Below are 20,870 nucleotides of genomic sequence, written 5' to 3'. Positions count from 1 at the left end.
CTCAGAACTGCCAAAAATAAATAAATGCTGCTACATGTAGGGAACTTTCAGCCTCAGAAGTGTAATTTCTCACAAGAACTTCTGAGCAACTGAAGATGTGGGAAAGGACATTATTACTTGCTCTCAGCTAGAGCAGTTGCTAATACGAATATATGGGCCTCTTTTAAGTCCGCTTGCACAAATGGTTAGCCTTTCAGTAAACAGCAGGGTAATTTATCACCAACCCCCCACACCTCCCTCCTTAGAAATGCCGTACACCTGAATACCACTTGTGAAAGCAGACCCCAGCTCAAGGCGAACATCATCTCGTGCCCTGCTGTGGATGTGAGCTCTGCTTCAGCCCCCGAGGTGCAGCTCCTTAACAGGGGGACAGGGGCCTTCGTGCTGGAGTTCTGCCCATCTCTGGGAAATGCCACCACACTGCCACTCCTGGCTCTCGTCTCCTTTCTCAGGTTTACCTCTACGGCTGAAAAGTTTATTTGGCATTCTAGCTCATCTATATCATCAGTTCAAATTTAAAGCATTAAAAACTTGCCAGTTAACTTTGGGTTTAAGGTCGAGATTGAGAAAGCTCACAAAACCCAGGATGCTCAAGCTACAGCTTAAAGCTACAAATTACAGCCCTTCTCCCAGCACCTTCTTGTCCTCTTCGGACAAGAGGAAATGGCCTCAAGTTGTGCCAGGGGAGGTTTAGGTTGGATATTAGAAGAAATTTTTTCACTGAAAGAGTCATGAGGCATTGGAACAGGCTGCCCAGGGAAGTGGTTGAGTCACCATCCCTGGAGGTATTCAAAAGACGTGTAGATGTGGTGCTTAGGGACATGGTTCAGTGGTGGACTTGGCAGTGCTAGTTTAACGGTTGGACTTCATGATCTTAGAGGTCTTTTCCACCCTAAATGATTCTGTGATTCTGTACTTACAATAATAAATAAATAAATAAAAGAAATTTATCAGAAAAAACATATATAAAAGTAGAGTGAGTTTTCAGAGGACAGCCATAATCTATGCAAACAGGTATGCTACAGCACAGGATGGTGAGATGATTTCCCTCAAACGTTACATGAAGTTGATGGCAAAGCCAGGAACAGAATGCAAATCTTGTTTATGTGGTACAACATCAATAAACCCATGTGTGGCTTTTCTGCTTATTTACTGTACGTGTCTCTAAGTCTACTTACTTTTCACATACTGATTATGCAAGACTGAGGTATGCTTTTCCCACACTTGGACGTGTGACATGTAACTGCTTGTTGTTATCACAGTGTGAATTACCATGAGAGTGGGAACCGTACCTCTGAACAGCCTGACTTTGTTCAGCTACAATCCTAAGCCTTTATGCTTGCAGCTAGAGTATGTCACTTATGAACGCCTTGTGGCCAAATAAGACAAATTCCACCTCCCCTTACTACTCTCCAAGTGCCCATGGCACCGAACCCCTCAACATAAATTTTGTGTGATGTTAGATGCACAGAAACGAACAGCCATCCAGCAACCCCTGTAGCAGCACACAGTTAGGGGATCTCAAACAGGCCAAGAAAGAGAAGCCACTGCTGTACTACCCCCTGCTTTGCACGTGGAAGATTCCTGTTTCTCAGGACATTGTAAAAAAGAAAAAAAAAAAAGAAAAAAACACACAAAAAAAACTTGTCCCACACAGAGCCCAGGAAAGCAGTCAGCACAATACGGTTCCCACTGCCCTCCCCATTTGCTTTGCTTTGTAGGGAAACGGGGCTTGTATGACCACAGAATCTGCCTGTATGTATATGTCAGTGTGCTGATCCCAGAATTTTAGTTTAGACCTACAGTCATATTACAACAACATTTGACAAAGGGACAGAGAAAGCAAACTCTTGCAAGTTCTTACAAGTTTATGAAAATTATCAGGGAGGCGATGCTGTAATTCTCCCGGCTGAAGGAGTGGCTGGCACGTGAGGTCCCAGAGAGCATGGAGAATCCCAACAAATTCCTCAGCCATGGGAAAAGTTTCAGCTGCGGCTCACAATCAACCACTGGACACAAATTTATAGGAAAGTAGGCATGGTCAGCCCCACTGTTCAGAAAACTACTTGTCTGGCTAGGCAGTCATTGGAAGACATAATCATGCGAATGATTTATTCTATTTTTTCCTCTAAGAAATCTTTCCCAGCACTGAAGAAGGAGGGAGCAAAATGGTGGGTGACAAACACATTCGCTAGCACAAGAAGTACCTTTATAAAAGCAGATTTTGTGCTTTCTAATTTAAGAAGAAAAAAGCCAGTGACAGGGTGTGGCAAGAGATCCTGTTAGTTTCTAAGCTAGTTATTTTCAAATGTGTTGCATGTATATGCTTTCAAAACACAGAAATGCGTAACTTCTGGAAGGAGCACCGAGGCCGAGCTGACATACATGTTTGGGGATAAGGAGCTTATCTTCTTAAGGTCTGCACATGAGAGCAGAGAGATCTACTGCAAATGTCTTGATCACCAGCACTGGCTGTGGCTGTTTAAGGGGAGAAGAGGCAGACTGACCCCATTATCACCCCCATCCAAGATCTGTCCCTTAGTCGCCCTTGCCCTTTGCAGCCCCAGTGAACCAACCTGGCAATGCCCCATGACTCGTGCTGTTTACCCCTAACCTTGCTCCTGACAATCCAAGGCAGTCACAGAGGAAACACAAGGCACTGACCTGGCAAATCTGCAGGCACTTGTGGGAAGCAGGCGGTGACCCTTTCAGCCAGCAGAACTACTGCAGAAAGACAGTGCTTGAGCAAACCTTAACACATAATTGAAAACTTCCCCACTGGCACAATAATGAAAGGGAAGTCTATTTTCCACCAGCAGTTTACTGTTTGAGGGTGTAACCTGAGTACAAAAGGATGTAAGAACTTCAGCTTCCGGGCTGGAAGAGTCATGACAGAACCACAGCACACACGCTCATTTGTCCCGTCAGGAGTTCACTCAGACTTGGCCATGCACGTGCCAGGTTGTCCTCCACAGCAGCACTTCTCTGAGAGTCAGGTCTTTAACAACGTTGACAGCACTTGGGACACAGGCAGCACAAAACAGAGGATGGGAGGCTCAGACACCCTGAGGGCTGTGAGGCACTGGCACAGGCTGCCCAGAGAAGCTGTGGATGCCCCATCCCTAGAGATACTCAAGACCAGGTTGGACGGCTTTGGGCAACCTGGTCTGGTGGGGGGTGTCCCTGGCCATGGCAGGGGGTTGGAACTGGATGGTCTGTAACGTCCCTTCCAACACAAACCATCCTGTGATTCTGTGACACATCGCTGTGCTGCGCAGAAGGTCTCCGTGGTTAGTGAGAACAGTCTTGCCATGCTTTCTCTTGAACCTTTGCCCTCCAAGAATCTGAACAGACAGTATGGCAGGAGAGCTGCGGGCTTCGTGCAGCACCGTCCACATAGAACTCTCTCAGCTCCGACAGGCTTGGGGCTGTGACTGTGTCCCTGGGGAGCCTGCTCCAGTGCGCAACAACCCTCTCAGTGAAGAGCCGCAGCTCCCACATGCCTCTCCTGCATCAAGTCTTGATACCTAATACCACTGCCCCTTTTCCATGCCCATACAGCTTCCTTTAACTACCCCCCGTAAAACCATGAATACTATTTTTCACAAGTAGAAATTACCCACATTGACGTAATTCTTATATCATTTTCATAATAATAAAAAAAAGCTTGCAGTCTCTTGCCAGCAATAAAAGATGTCAACATTACCAAAAAGCGATCTAGCTATTATCAATGTAAGCGATAGCACTAAAAATATCTTTGTACTCCAACCCTCCATTACTCAATCTCTATCTATAAATACTTTAATGGGATTTATTCCATTTATTTTCTAGTTTCCCAGGTGATGACATGACAGACCTTCAACCTGGTCTTGCGCAACAAGCATAGGAGAGGTCAGAGAATTGGCAATAACAAACTGTTTGAGAGCCAGCAACAGCAAGAGGGAGTTCAGATACTTGATGACAATGCACTAACACAAATATATGTTTCCCTCCGCAAGGACTCCAGCATTAAAAAAAAAAAAAGGGGGAAAAAGTTTTAGGAAGAGATCCTTCACGCCATTATCTCCTAGCACTGTTTGATCTGGTTACCTAACTACAGTCTGAATGACTGGCATTTATCTGCAACTAACCTGCGAGAAGGACGAAGATCTGGTGTATCAAGTCTGCAGGATGGATCACAATACAACAATTCCTACATCTCTGAAATTTGTAATAAACAATCTGGCAAAGACCTCAGTTAAATGTTTTTGCCCTGTTCTTCACATGCAATTGCACTCCCCAAATCGACAGCCATTTCTCTATTTAGGATTTCGGGATGAATCATCCCATCTCCTGTCGTACAAGGCTTTGAGCATGCTTGCCACTGCCAGCATGCCCACTGTGTGCCTCCTCTGTTGCATGCCATGTGCCAACTGCTCAAGTGAAGCTCTTCTGGCGGGGCTGGGTCATGACACTGGCAGTGAACTTGTGCTCCAGGGGGAATGCATAGCAAGCCAAATCCCTGATGTGAGAAGTGTGCCAGAAAGATGGGGATGGGAGAATGCTTCTCCCCAGTACTAATGAGAATTTGAAAAGGCTTGACTTTGACATAGAGAAATGAAAGGGCTCTTTTTTTCTTTTCTTAATATACTCCTCTGTTCACACACTCCTGCACAGCAACGTGACAATCCTTCGTGGGAAGCTCAAAAAAACACTTCAACTTCTCTTTGCCAGGGACAGCTTGGTTAGGTTACCAGAACACGGGAATCTACATGGAAGAAAAAAACAGCAAAATGTTTATAAAACGTCCATTTAAATCCAGGCTGGTGCTCCGTGCTCAGTAACACCTTGCGTGGCTGCTCCTGTCAGTGAGGCAACAGAAGAGGTGTTATTAAGGGCCTGTTCTTCAGCCACGCTCTAAAATCCCCCAGTATTAAGCAAGCCTGCCCGTCAGCCACCTTGTTCTGCTTGCAAGCAAACCCAACTCAAGTAACCTGAGTAGACATTAGCAACTCAACACTCACCGCAGTTTCATGTCGTGGTCTGACCAAGCGGCACAAGCACTTAACCACAACCTTTAACAACAGCAATGCTACGCATACTAATCCCTCACTGATATTTCATGTCAGCTCCCAACATGAATCAGCACAGACAGCGATGGATTTGGCTTAACAAGCCGAGTCAATTGTGCTTGCACTTTTTTGGAGCAAGGGAGCTTATCATTCCTAGCAAAATCACAGAAGGATGCTGACTGCAGCCTGCCAACCTCCTCCCAGTGGTGCCTTGCCAGGGCTAACGTGCAGCCGGGCCGTCGCCGCTAGGGCTGCCCGAAAGGCTTGGACATTCCCTTCGGGGAAAAACACCTCAGGAGTTGATGTCATTTACACGTTACCTGACTCTGATGAGCAAACTTGCCCACGGCCAAGCATAACACAACAGTGACACTTTGAAAGAAGTGTTCAGGACGTGTTTTTCATTACCACAGTCAGCCCAAACACTCCATGGCCTCCACCTTATCCCACTGTGCCACAGCCATTAACAAGCTGAAGGGATAGCGACACATGGATGACGAAAACATTCCACCAGCAGGCTGGACTACACTGAAAATCTTGTGGGAATGTCAAGTTAGATATTTTCCATACCCTGAAGTGCTTTCTTGTGGCACATTAGACTTTCCAATCCTTTTCTTTTTTTTCTTTAATTAACTACTGTGCTCGAGCTTCCTGGGGCTTCTTTTTTGCAGCAAGGCAGAACTTCAGAAGTCTAGAAAAATAAAAAAGCAATAACTCTTAAAATATTTTTCACACCAAAAAGAAAGCATTTTTCCTCATATCCTCTGATTGTTTCCCCCTGTATCTTCCATGTTCTAAAATACTGACAGCATAAACAGACGGCCTAACTAATCAGAACCTCAGTCACAACAACCACAAAGAACTCAAAACATTAAATGCCGATGCCACAGGTTTCTAACACCAGCTCTGCTCGGAAGAACTGCTGTATTCTTGCATGATCAAACCTTAATACAGCGTCAAATTTCTCAGATATCCAGTGGGTGAGATGAATGAAATATAAGCTCAAAGATCTCAGGTCCAGGGCGAGGTGAAATCCTGAGGCAGTGTGGCATAGCAATGTGTGCAGCCAAGAGGGCACAGGAAAATAATTCATTTGACTTCTCCATCCAGAAAGGCTTTGAGAGGTATCCACAGCTGCTGGCTTAACAGAAGGAGCTGTGGATGACATCTATCCAAAGCAAGGCTCCTACTCACTCATCTAGAATAGAAGCAAAAGTCTTTTAACCACCTCATTTAAAAGCAAAATTATTGGAGGATGACTGTTCTTGTTGGGCATGCCAATAAACTGATAGATATGCCAGCACTTACGGACTTGGCTATCTCTAGGCAGGACATTGCACAGTGTCACTTCTAAAACAAGGTCAGTTATTTCCTTCCAACTGGTATGTGAAAGCTGCCAATAGCAATAACAAAAGTATTCAAGAAGGAAAAAAGAAGCACAAACATGGGGATTAGCTGGAAATTTAGACAGTAATTTTTTATTACTATTACTATTTTTAATTGCAAACGGAGTCAGAACACATTCTCTTAGTGACAATGTAATTTAAGCAGTCTATTATTCAGTATTATGTCAAACCAACAGACTGCAAAACCTTAACCTCCGTCTCAGGTTCACTCTCCTATCCCACCCCCAATATACTTGTTCCAAAAAAACACTATATTTAATCCCCGAGTGTATAAAACAGATAACATAAATGCTATTGTACTCAACTTTAGGGAATTCTACAGTACTCTTGAAATGTCTAAGGAAACTCCTGCTGGGATAATATTTAAGACTCTAGTCCCCAAAGCAACATTTCTCAAATGACCTCAAGCCTAAAGTTACCTAAGTTGCATCAAAGCTGCTCAGACATGTTGTTGCTGGCATCAGCTCAAGTTCTTTTAAAACATAGTTGAGATGTGCAATAAATAGAGAACAATGAAGTCAGCACATGTGAAAGAATTTAAAAACTTGCCTATCAGAAAAAACAAGGCAGAGTTTGCATGTAAATGTGAGCAATAATTTTAAAGGGTGTCTGAGTGCCCTGCTCACTTGCAACCTGCTCAGCCGTTATGCTCTTCTAAGTATTGCATGTCCTACCCTTTAGCTGTGTTAAGATGCTACTGATCCAGATACCAAGATACATGTTAATACACAACCTGCCAGAGGTGTTTGAAATTCCATCTGATCCTCATCAAAGAACAAAATTCCTTGCCCTTATTACAGTGTGTAAAAAGTTACCAAATGCCCCAGAGCAGGATGGCTACCTCCCTTGAACACCGTCTTCCCCACATCATAATACCATCAGCGTCAGGTGAACTATATGGGTTCCCCATGCTATCTTCATCTTTCAATAGTGGCTTTGAACCAAGAATTTTACTATTGAAGAACAAGTACGGAAGGGCTGAATCCCAAGATAAGTAAGCAGCAGGGCTGACCTCATAAGCTGTTCCCTAGGGCATACCATTGGGATTGCATGAGGTTCCTGGAAATATATGAAAAACAGACATTGAGGTTTTACCATTCATAGGCAGGAAGTAAACAATGTTTAGCAAGAATTAAATGCACTTATTATTCAAAGAAATTTAATACACATACAGACCAGGCTGGGGTTAAAGTGATACTCAGATCCAATATGGGAACGCAGCAGGAGCAGGTTATAGCAAAATCCACCCGTGTAGCTTACGCACATGTGCACACTTGTGAACATTTATAGAAAACTACAGGCACAGCTAACCAACGTTGAAGAAACATGGGCACTACATTAGAAAAATAAGAATTACAGAAGCACTTAGTGTTGTTCAAATCCACTCCCAGAGAATTTAGGAGGAAAAAAATATCACCAAACCTTCAAAACAAACAATCCACTTCAGTGGGAAGAAAATCAAGCTAGTGATGAGTACTTCTGAATACCCTCTCATCCTACTAAAATGCTTTGCAGAGAACAAGCCGTGTGAGCCATGAAGCATTTCATCTTTTGTCTGCTTTGAGGTCACATGCTGATGAGCCTCACCCCTGAGTTTCCCCCTTGACACATGGAAGAAATCTACTGTAATATATTTGAAGTATGAGCTTTAATCATTCTCTAATACTGAAGATTATCCTTCTGTTCTAATTTGCCATAGACTTTCGAGGCAAATTCATTGTATAATGAAAAGTTTCAGAAACACCAACAATACAGAAGTGCCTAGAATTTACTGCCTATCACTGCAGGAAGCCACAATCCTATACTGAAATTTCTTCAGATTTTTTTCCTGTTGTGATGACCTCAAGGACAAGTACTCTGAACCTTAAAACAAAGGCACCTCACCTGCCTAAGCTGCAGCATTAGGGCCCATAGTTGGAGGTGTTAGACACAGTCCTTATTTTGCATACTCCACTATAAGCTCACGTGGACCACACTAATGGTACATATCAAAGACAATAGGGGTCTTGCACTGGGCCTCTGCCATCTAGATTGCTGGAAAACTCCACTAATTTCACACTAACTAGCACTAAATTAATGGATCACCAATTGTATTTTAGGCTGCCCTCTCAGGCTTAAAATGAAGTAAAATCAGAACAACGATACTGAACCAGCAGAACATCTGAGTGAATATGCCAACAGAAAATATTGTATTGATCTTTTTATTCCTCTGTTTGGTTTAAGAAGGTTTAGATGTTTAGATTATCCCCCCTCTAGTTTTTTTTCCCCAGTAAGCTGCAGCTGAGGAAGACTGAAGTACTCAATACTTTGAGCTCAACATTGCTGTGTTTTTCCCCCTTAGAGATAAATTAACTACTAAGAAAGAAATCATCTTAAAAGTACAATACTCATTTTCTTCTAGTATCTTACACCAGAATAACTCAAAAAGCTGCATGCACTTTTTAATGCACTTATCAACCACAAATCCGGAAAACTGGACTTGCAACTACTGAGTCTTTCACAAGAGGTATCAGTTCTTGGTGAAAAACCTTTTTTTGTTTGTTTGTTTTCAGGAACCAAAAGAAATAGCTTTTGGGACCCCAGAAAGAGAAAGAAAATCAGCTTTTAATCAGTCCCATCTCATGCAGCCAAAGTCTCACTTCTGTCTAATAAGGAAAAAATGCTCTTGATGTAGCCACACTGCACTACACTGGGATCTGGGTGTTATTCTGGTGCATGGACTGCTTGATTCACAAAACCCTGAAATTCTATGAAAAAGCTGATGGGTCAAACATCTTCATGTGTCACATACACCACCAGGGCACTGAGAACCTCTCAGCTCTGAGTGCAAACAGTACAGAACTTAAGTATCCACATTAGGATTTGCAAGAGAACAGACAACCAGTCCCAATGTGTCCCAAGGCTGATCTGTTGTTCCATCACCCTGGCTTTACAATCCTAAATAGAATTGAAATAAACCCAGCTCAAAGCAAGGTTCTGAAAATTCAGCATACTAAAAAGTTGTTCTAATGTCCTAAGAGGTGCATATAAAACATGAAAACAAATATTAGCAATTAGGTTTTAGGGACTGTGATCTCACACATGAAAAAAAAACACATTTTCAACCTAAGTCAATGGAATTATATCCATTGACATGAAAACACAACATGGCACTCAAAAAAAATACCATAAATCTTAAAATCCCCAGATACAACCTCTGTGGCCAGTGTCTATATTAGCCACATGTGCATTATCCTGAAAGGAGGTTTCAATTATTTTTATAGTGAGATAATGTTCCCTTGACTATCTTAAAGTCTTAGTAGCACATAACAATTAAATTTCATTCTTTAGAAGACAATAGCAAACATCTGCAACTTTGAATCTATTCAAGAACTAGCAATTTTCCCATTTTCTTCCTGAGAAGGGTGACATCTCTCTGACTTTTCCACAATACCATAAAGCTACTGACAAGCTACATACAAGAATTTGAGGGGGAAGCAGGGGGAAGTCTTCTCTGACGCCAAGTCCAAGCTGGAAGTTTTGCACTTTGCCAGTTGCAAGAAAAATGGGAAACAAAACACTTCATTTGTAATAAAGTATCAGCTAACACCCTTAGCAGAAGGAAACCCAGACCTCACCAGCCAAATCTGACTTTCACTCTGTGAACTAAAAATATATTTGCAGAGGTTTGTTAATATGGTTGACCTCAAAATTTGGAACTTTCTTCCTTCCAGATGCAAAATAGCTCAAGATTCTGCGTTTTCAGGGATAGATCCAAAGGCCCCTCTACCGTCTAGTCCCTACTGAATTTAATCACCAAGCATTAGCGAATACAGCCAATTCTAGAAACTAAGGAACCAGTTATCCCCACTTTTGGATATAAAACTGAGCAGTTAGTCTCTTCTGTGTTTTCTATGATATACTTTACAGTACTGCTATGCAAGCTTTAGCACATTGCATGATGCCAACACTGACCTTTCCCAGCAAAGCTCTCCTCTGTTTGATCCTAATAATTAGAGGAAAGAAAATAGGACAATTATCAGGACAGAGATCAAATTTAGGTTCTTCTTTCCTCATCTCCACTTTTAAGATGATGTTAAAAACCACAAAAAGGTATGAGACTACACATATTTAGTAATGAAGAGAAGCACCGAAAAGGTACCATGAAGGTGGCTATAAAAAAAGACTACCTAAAGCTTGTTTCACCAGAGGAGAAACTGACATATATATTAGCCAGCAACAGCACTACAAGTCAAGCTGAATGCTCACAGCTAATCTAAACTGCAATTTGATTTGTCTGTGCTAGAAACTGAAGAAAAAATATTTCAGGTTGTTGGCTGTTTCTTTTTTTTTTTTTTTTTAAAGTTACTGTCCAGTAACTAAGGATTGCTTGGATGACATCATTGTAATGTTTACCATGCCATGACTGTGTGTAGGAACACTCAGGCAAGCCACATTCCTTTCAGGACTTCCAGCACCAGCAGCAGTGTCCTCAGACCTTCTTCCCTATGGGCATGTGATTAAAAGTATCGGTGGATCACACCAGTTTCTTTAAAATGTATAATTATCTAATTTTCCTAGCAAAACCCCAGGGCAAACAGACAGGAAGGTTAGTTGTGTTTGCGCATAAAGAAAATAGACTCAATTTACTGGAGAATGATGTTCTCTTTCTCCTCTAAATGACGGTTCACCTGCATGGTTACCGTTAGTATGTCCTTCCCCTGCCTACCTCACATGAAATAGAGTATCTGAAAGTCCAGCAGCACAGTGACCACTGAGCCCTTTTGCAGCAAAACCCAAATCCCACCTGATGTCCTTTACAACAGTACTTAGCAGAGATGCACACCTTGTAAGCAGCTCTGCAGACCTTGGGACAGGGAATATTCATTTAGAGAAGCTAATGGAGGTTACTTGCATTCACGGAAGGAAAGAATCCCAGTCCCCACTAGCAGCTCTAGCACACTAATATCAATGTACAAATTACAATCTGCCACACAATGGGACCACCTCCAAGCAGAGCCAGTGGTATAGAAGAGCCTTTTTAACACAGAAATGTAGAGCAATTCATTCTCCTACAGCTTAAACTCATTGTGGGTGGTTGGAGAAAGCATACTTTCTACCAGCAATATGGACAATCTTCAGGCAAGGATGTTAGCGCCTGAGAAGAGGGGAGGGGAGCGAAGGAAACCAGCTTCATTTCCTGACATGACATGGAACTTGACGTGCTTTTCAAGGCAGTTAGTCAGTCCAGGAGAAATGCTACATCTGGGAAAATGGCTGTGTAATGGGGACACAGCACTGAGCAGGTCAGCCTCAACCTCTTCAGATTTCCTTTTTTTTAGCAGAAATCATGCCCCCCCCCCCCCCCCCCCCCAAAACCTAATCCTCTTCAAAATATAAGGGAACAGGCAGCCTTGCATTCATTTTCTTGTGAGAAATTCCAAGACCCAATTAAGTTACCAGAGATCTATACCAGATCATTCAGAAACTGAACTATAACCTGCAGTTACAGAGGCAAAGATGATGCATTTCTACATGTGTATTAGCACAGAAACGTACAGTGTAACACAGATTCAGAAAAACAAACCTCCTTTTAGATGTAGGGCTGAAATGACCTCAAAACAAAAATTATCCAGATTAAATAGGCACCTTTTGAAGCCCCAGATATGAACCTGTGACCCCTGGCTGACAGGGACCTACCTGTGAGACGTGTGGAGAACCACGAGGGCTCGACAAGCACACCTCGCGGCCTAGTGTCCCCTGAAGCCACTGAATGAGACTTGCTAAGAACAAGGATTTAAACCAGGCTGTGGGAGCATGGCTCACCAAGAATAGGGTGTCTGTGGGGCAGCAGACAGCCCAGTGATGTGCACTGCACAGAAGATCAGGCCAGTGGAGTCACAGAAAGCGGCAGGGCTGGAGGGGCTCTCACCCACACAGCCAGGCAAGGCTCCACCAGGCCCTGCCTGACTGGTGCAAACCCAGGACAGGACGGACCTGAACAGGCTGAAGGTATGAAGGATCAGGAGCGCAGGGAGATGCAGATACGTGGGATGACCTACAGGGAACACAGCGTCTGCTTTCCAGAACTACCCAGTGAGTCACCAGGGTGGAAAATACAGCGTCTGCTCTAGTCCTTCTGAGGAAGGAGCCATTTGCAAGGCTCTAATTGGCCTCAGTGGGGATCCCTCGTTAGTCATCACGGTTCGCTGTGAAGCGGAGGTACTTTCTGTGAATGGCCAAACCACAGCGATGAAACAGATTTCTTCAAGACTGAGAGACGTGAAGCAATCCCCTGCCACAACAAAGATACTATCAGCTACTGTCATCATTCTGCATTTTCATTTGTGAGCGAAGATGCTCAGTCTGACCGCTTCTGTGTCAAACGGAAGAAAATGGCCTGCTGAGAAGGAAGCTTTGGATTTTTTCTTGGCAATGCGCTCTGGCCCTGGGCTCCAAACTCTGACACACCACATGTAAGCAGATTATGCTCTTCACCCAGCATACAAGGAGCTGCATCTCCTCAGCAAGAAATGGAGCTCTCATAGCTAACATCTAGCTACAACGCAGCTATGTAAAAAAACAAAACCAAACCAAACCCAGAGACTGGAAACTGAGCCATCAAACAGGCAACATGTATTAAAAGCTACAAAGATGGTAAAAACATTAAAATTCACAAAAGAAGCGACATTAATCGGAAAGGCTTGGGTAACCTCCAGCAAAGAGCAGCAAATCACAAGCGAGCTCTGTCTTGTCAAGACAAGAAGAGGAGGCAGCAGGCGAGGGCAGCACCATCCACTCGCTGCCAGTGCACAGGACACAGAGTAGGGAGGTTGACTGGGATCGCTCCTTGTAGGCATGGCTAGCTCCAATGTGTCTCCAGCTCCAAGGGCTGCATGCACACGCACAAAGGGACAAGATACCAACAGGCAATTGTGCATGAGCACAATTGTGGAGAGCATGCTTTCCCCCTGCCAGATGTAGCTTAGAGTTGCAGCTGTTTGATTTTTACCTCATTTCAAAGACTAGCTAGCACATTAGGACAAATTCCCGAGGCATGGTGATTCACTGGCAAGGATGAAGGGTCCCAGCAGGATTCTCCATGCATAGGGATGAAACTTCTGTAGCTTTTCTTCCAGGGTCCCCCTTGACATTCATCTAACATATGCCATACTTAAAGTCACAACACTCCTGAGCACATATGTATAATAGTCTGGCAGATTACACTATTCTGTGGTTCACTTCTTCTCCAGAGAATTTACAGTTTCGGATATTTTTGTAACTTCAGCATAGCTAATGAGCAGTTCAACAGTTCCCCCAGTTCTGAGCTCTTCTTGTACAGTCCAGTAAAAGAAACTACTGGGAAGCAGTCACACATTTTTAATTTAAGAGGAAATTCAAGAGATCTTTGATTCTCTGAAGAATTCCCCCAGCCATTTTGATACATGGGGGATATACAGAACCACGAGGAAGCAATAGTTTATCCTAAACCAGAAACTGCACTTTTCTTTCACTGGGGAGGGGAAGGAATGAGGGGAATTAACAGATCATGCATTCATTACAAATACCAGACATCTGAAAAACAGAATGAAAATAGATTGACTAAACTTTTCTGTAGTCACTGTCAAAGGAAACGAGTACAATTACCTAGAAACAAAGCATCTATACAGTACCAGTACTGTGTGATTTGGTTTTGTTACACTGTGTGTAATGCAGAGCAAAGCAGTCCCTCAATCTGAAGAATTTAATCCAGAACAAATCCAAATGCAGAACAAGTAAAGGTAGCAAAGAGTTTAAAAGTTTTTTTTTTTTTTTTTTTTTTAAAAAGGATGTTTGTCTTATACAAGCCAATGATGTATAGTTAGGTGGCTTATTATGAGGTTATGCCTTGTTTTCATATTTGTTTTATTCAAAGTATAAATGAAAAAATATATATTCAGGCACAAACGTGCCTATAACAACATTTATTCATAGCACATCTGTTTCACTCTCCTTTTAACTTACTTTTGAACTCTAGTTCCTTAGATGCCTTTCAATGAAAAAGATGGCCAAGTTTGCATATTCACTTGAGCTGATTTCCAGGAAGCATGTAAATAGGAGCTCATTACAGCTGGCTCCCAGTAACACCCTCTGAACATTCTGTGGGGACAGCTGTAGAAACCCACCACTGCTCTTAGCCATCAACAAACAAGAGTTGGGGAGAAATTGCTTTTTTTCTATCTTGCACTCAAAGAGGACAAAAGCTCGTCATGTGCAAGACAATACACAGCTCTTAGTTGTGGCTGAAGTTTGTGTTACATTACATTGACATAGCTGCAGAAAAGTAAGCAGAAAAGCAATAAATTATATTCCTAAGAAAGCAGCAGCCACCCAAGAAATGAACTAGTACAATAGCAAGACCTTGCATCACCAGGTGTTTTAGGTCATGAATGCAAGCAAGCAGGAAGAGTGTTGGGTAAGCAAACACCTCATTTAAGCTTCATAAGCTCAAAGTATGTGATATTTCACAAACTCTTCCCCAGCGCGATGTTTAATTGGTTCACCCAACTAAATGACTCCAGGATGAACCTGAGATACCGTAAAGGAAATAAATTGCCCTTCTCTTAGCACAGACGCTACAGACAAGGAAGTAAAGGAAGAGTCTTCATAAAAACGCTGTAAGCAGCTCCGTCTACTTAGGCCTAAAACCTCACTGCCCTGCAACTCTCTGTAGTGTATGTTAAAACCGATCGGGTCCTTATTTTCTCCTGAGCTCCTCACCCTGAATCTGCCAACTCTTTCCATCCTTTAGCTAGCCCCGATTGCTCCCATCTCTCTCTCACACACCTCGATGCCATTAGCTCTGCTAGCCTACTGGGGGTCTTCACCGTGCCTCTGACGTACACAGGAATTCTTCTGTTAGCACAAAGGAATTCTACGGCCAATACGCGTTTATAGCTAAAAGCAATAAACTGAAAATTGAACCGACACAGCAGTTAGATCAATTACATTTTCTTCCAGTGACTAATAATTTCTTTTGTTTTGTGTTTTAAAAGTAAATGAATAACAAGACTTACAGTCAGCTGAAGCATGGAAAAATATTTAATGTGAATTTCCAGAGCACAGTGTTTCTGAAGCCTTGCCAGTCATGTAGGAGATAGAACACGGCATTACTAATTATTCTCATGTGTAACCACAGTGACGTTATAACACAGGTTATTTAAAGCCTTGTGGGATTCACTAGTATTCTAGGTAAAGTACATTTTAAATGTATTTCCCTGGCCAATGTCTGAAGGGGCATTCCAAAAACTGAAGTGCAAATTTCACAGCCTCTAGCACCGGCAATATACATCCTATAAAACAATCAGAAACTTTCATCTTTTGCAGAATAGCTGGGATCCCATGCCTTTGCAGACAGTTTCATACTTTGCTCCCTAAGCAATAAAAATGTCACAAGAGCTGCTGCTAGCAGGTTGGAAGGAGGTCAGCAACATGAGTGTCAGGGGCTTTTTATTTCCTTTCTTTTAAACTCCTTGGGGAGTCTAGTGATCAAAACTTAGCAAAGTGCATAAATATGTTGCGTAACAGGATTGTTAGATCTGTTGGCTTCATATTAGAAAGGCTATAAAACAAAATTCCTATTATGGATATTTCTTGATGTTTGGTAGTAAGTCATGCATTCCCACTACAGATAGTCATTTTCATCCTCTTGCTGTTAAGATCTCATTAAAGAGCATTGTTGCAATACTTTCACAAAATTACTGTAATTTGGGAGTTTTACTTTTGGAAAAAAATGTAACAGAATAATTAACATGTTGATCAATTCCACTCACTCTCTTAATTAATGCCAAAACAGCTGGAAGGCCTGAAGCATTAACCACTTGCTTGCTTTAGCTATTACATTGAGAGTGTGACCTATTTCTACAACATCAGCACTACCAGAAGCCAGAATCTTCCTGCACTTCTAGCCACAAGATCTGCTTGAATGGCCAGTGCAGACTTGCAAGAGCATCTGAGATAAAGATTTATCTTACTAGAATCATCTTAACTGATATTTCACCACTGACCCACACAAATGGAAAACAGACAAATTTGAAACATGCTCTGTATTTACTCTCAGGTGATGCCTGGGTCAAGCTCAGTAAGCTGGTTTTGATCTACGAAGTTCTCTGTACCTCTGTCCTAGCTGCCTAGGGAAAGCCTCATTTTTCCTCTTCTACTGTGATAGCCGGAGATGTGGAATTAGCAGAGACAATCCTCCCACAGCTTTCCTTAACAAATACTAAATCTCTTTGGAGAACTTTTATTTATAGTAACCCACTACTGTGGGCTACTGCGAATCACCAGCAAACCATTTTGAAGCTACACCAGTGTGACTGAGAGAAAAATCCAGCCCAAACATAAGCCCTATCTTAAGCCATAAGCCAAATCTTAGTCACACTGCTTTAAATGGCAAACTTCCTATTGCTTTTGTAGAGACCGAAGTTTAGAACCCAGTTACAGAAATGTATCCATTTAAAAACACAAAAGGAATCTGACATTGATTTTCCTCAATATATACATTAAGGTATTTTGCTACATTTTCACAATGATGTTGAACAATGTTGTAACTGTCAGCCCAAAACTAGAATTTCACATCCCTCAGGATTTCTTACAAAGCATTCCACCCTCCCACTCTCATGGTACTTTACAAACACGTTTTAACATCAATACAACATATCACATGTAACAGACTTCTCTCAAAAAAAATGTTAAGTCACAAATTCTACAGACAGTTTAGCAGTTTTTCTTCTGAACAGCTAAGTCACTCTTCCCCCCAAAATGTAAAGCAGTACTTTAGAACCACACATATAATTTGAATATTATTTCTTAACTTCAGAGAAAATATCAGTACTGAACAACCTTAAAGAAACACTTGGCAAAAAAAAAAAAAGAACTGCTTTGATTTTGCACGAAAAAAGAGAAAATATATTTACAAAAAAATAAAAGATCCACAGCTGAAGGAAAGAAATTAACTGCTTGCACATCTGCTGAATTATGAGTATCTTACTGAACTACACACTCCACAGCTTATCTGACAAGGCTCCACGAATGTCTCTGCTCCAGTGAGAACTGTTAGATGCTTTAAAAGTCTCTAAGGACATGAATATAAATACAAAATGTAAAACTGGGAACCAAAAAACTGCCTCCAAGTCTCTGATATACATATATGAAAAGATCTGGGTTTAATCTCACAAAAGACTGATCTTTAAGCATTGGCAGTAATTTATTGACTACGAAAATGTTTGACTAGCCTGGGCATTACCCAAGGACCTCTTCATTCCTTAAGACGATGTTATATAGCTAAAAGTCTGCTTTAAAAAAAATGAGTCCGTGTGCTTACCATCAAGGAGAAAGCAGAAGAAAAGCATCCATTATCAAGACTGATGGTAAACATACTCCATGTCATGTGTGTGGGACAGATAACACTGTAGGAGAAGCAGCAGCTCTGAAGACGGTACCCCAAATAATGCAGCAGAAGCACCGCACATGGGGATAAGTTGTAATCTGCATTCACCAAGGATAGGGATAACAGAACAGAATTACTCATTTCTTAGAAGGGCTTCTAGTTTGTTTTTTGAGCCCAGAAATTGTTCTCTCAGCATAGCTGAATACTTCCTGCTGCCTCTCGTTCTTCAGGTAAAGGGAAATAAAAGCAGCCACATCCATGCTCACATTGTGGCCTCCCAGCTAGTATATGATCACCAACGAGAACCGTGTCCCAGCCACGAAAAATAAAAGCAGAAGGCTAGTTAGAGACAGTGGAGAAAAGCTGCCTACAATAAAGGTAGATGATGTCTAAGAGGAAAAAGTGCCTCTGATAGTAGCTTTTCCCTACTCATGCCGTGAGTTTCACTCCACAGATTGAGTCATGTACTAAATGGAGTGGGACTGAATAGATGCATGTGTTGCAAGTCCTTTTTTAACACTGAGTCAGTGGATCCTGAGAGATGTGAAAGGAACGTGATGGGGGAACCATGGGGTGATTTCACCCTACAGACCGGGGAGCACTATGTTTCTGAGCATCCACACCACAATTGCTGCAGAGACCTGCAGCAGCTCTAAGCCAGCCCCAGCCCCCTGCCCCGTCCCCAGCACCCCACAGCCCGGGTGTGTGCCCAGCTAGTGCTATGGCAAGTCCTTGCCAAGCTGCTGGCCTCAACAAACTGCAGACAGAACAGAGAGAGAGAAGGAAAGCAACCCCCAAGAGACTTTCACGTGCCTTAGATATGCTCTGGGCTTCTCAGAGTTTACTTCCTTCTCCTTCAGCCTGCACCCGGATAAAGTTGGGAATAGAAATCTCTGCTGAGCATATCATCAGCCTCAATAAAACAGGATGCAACATGCTTTTTTGTCATTGCTGGACACAATTTTACATCAAGCCACGTACTAATTTAAACAGTGTCAGGCAATGCTCATCTTTCTACGCTGCTGCACTCATGGATCCGGGTAAGGTGGAGGATGTCCGAGTGATGCCCACATGCCTTCTGCAATCTGGCTCCACTGTTTCTTAAGTTGATGAAGGTGAACAGGGAAGGTGAAAGGTTTAAGACATTGAAAGGAATAAACAGACACTCAAATTACCAGCAAAAAGAACTGCTTCACACGAGAGGGAGTAGACCTTCCATAATCTGGTGAAACTGCAACATCAGTTCTGAGGTGTATGCTTGTTGGGTGTCCATCACTACTTGTGAAAGGTGCTCAGTCTGAGAGGGCTTCCACAAACTCAAAGATGAAGGAACTGAAGAAAGACAAATTTGATGAATATTTTCCCTCATCACCTCCACAATGCTACCGTCTTTAAACGAGCACAGAAACATAAGATGTCCCTGATATCCAAATCTGATCTTTATTAACTAATCTCTCTTGCATTGCTCCAATCAGCTTAGCAAGCTCTTTTCACCCAAACATTGCTGAGCTGGTGGAAAAAGCAAGTGGTCAATGAATTGAGGAGATTCAAAACTAAAAATAAAATATAGCAACATGAAGTAAAATGCTGCTATGTTTTAACTTTTTTTCAGATTGCAAACAGACTTTAATGTTGTAGTTATTTAAAAGAAAATAAAAAAAAAAACTTTTCAAGGGCTAAACACTCTTTAAAGGAAATCTTACCTCTCTGCTTTCTATGCAGCACCCTTAAAAAATTCAAACTGAGTGGTTCATTCTCCTGATTTAGACTAAATTACAAAAGTTCATTTGATAATAAAGCCTAAGAACTGTACATTTTGTTTGCAGCCACCAAGTGGTGACAATCTTGCTGAGCAGGTAACTTCTCTTGTATTGAAAGACTCAAAGCTAAAACACAAAACTAAGGCAGTTCCTGCATGTGGTTGTACTTGCCTCAAATGGCCTCAAGTGCGCCCGCAAAATATGAACAAAAAGTCAAACAATCCTATAGCTCTAGTTTCAGAATTTATTAATACAGTTTTATTACAAATTTTCAATAATTTTATTTGCTTCCAAAAGAGGCAAATATTTAATCTGGTGTTTCTTTCTATGACTTTTCCAGCAGAAAATAAAACATTTGATTACTGGCCCTAAAAACTGGGTTCTTTTATTTCAGAGTCAAGCCATTTCTCTTTTGTGGAAAGACAGCTAACATCAAGTGTACGCTAGAAACAAACAAACAAACCACTAGTGGGTTTATAATTCTACAGGTTTTAACACACTGAAGGCAAAAGAGTTCAGGTAGATTAAGACGAAAACATAAGTTCAGAACTCAGCTCAGAAATATCTTAGGTCAACTCTTCATTTTGCTGGCAAATTGAGAAAAGATGACCAGACAAGACTAAAACACAAAGCAAACTAACCATACGTAAAATTAATCTAAAGCACACCCATGCCATATTATTTCTTGAAAATAAATAGTGACTGGATTTCTGTAAGAAGCGGGTGCATGTTTAAGGAGCAGTGGGCACTGCCATTAGCTCATCCCTCACTCTGTATTTCACAACAATGTGATGAAGCAGAGGATGTTAGGAGAAGACATAATCTTGCTAATCTAAAACCCAGGTAGCCAGCAGAGCTAAGCGAGAGCTGACTGTGTAATTTATCAAGGAGTTAACCCCTTAAATAAGCTATTGTAGAGCTCCCTCCTGAGGGACTTCTCAATTGCAATGAAAACTCTTCCAAATTCAGCTTCCACTGCTAGAATGAAAACAAATGCCACAAGGGCATGATGAGATGGAGGCCTTCACACAGCCACTAAGAGAAATGGTGGGATCTCACATGCTGCTTCAGTTACCAGATCTAATAGTTTTAGTATGCCTGTAAAGACAGGCTTCAAACTGACATTGTTACAGAGGTCACAGCTCACAGTTTCCAGGCAATCCATCATCAAAACCCTTCAAAAGCTGCAGCCAGATTTAACATCAGCACCTGATGGGGTGTTATTAAACAGACAGCCCTGCACTAA

General features: G+C 42.0%; 1 protein-coding gene across 4 annotated transcripts in view; it reads right to left on the bottom strand.

The window, feature by feature from the left end:
* The window catches only part of CMSS1 (cms1 ribosomal small subunit homolog), a 239,465-nt gene that overhangs the window by 47,425 nt on the left and 171,170 nt on the right, over positions 1 to 20,870 (bottom strand). The window contains exon 1 of one of the 4 annotated variants that reach the window (XM_048058180.2): positions 5,622 to 5,742. The exons of the other annotated variants lie outside the window; for them this stretch is intronic. Within the exon in view, the coding sequence (XP_047914137.1) occupies positions 5,622 to 5,646 (25 nt within the window). The 5' untranslated portion in view covers positions 5,647 to 5,742. Of the gene's footprint in view, positions 1 to 5,621; positions 5,743 to 20,870 lie in introns of those variants that run through there. 4 annotated transcript variants of the gene reach the window in all.

Source organism: Anser cygnoides, chromosome 1 (genome assembly GCF_040182565.1).
Source record: "Anser cygnoides isolate HZ-2024a breed goose chromosome 1, Taihu_goose_T2T_genome, whole genome shotgun sequence".
NCBI lineage: Eukaryota > Metazoa > Chordata > Aves > Anseriformes > Anatidae > Anser > Anser cygnoides.
Note: the sequence above shows the minus strand (reverse complement) of the source record. Positions and strands in the feature narration are given on the sequence as shown.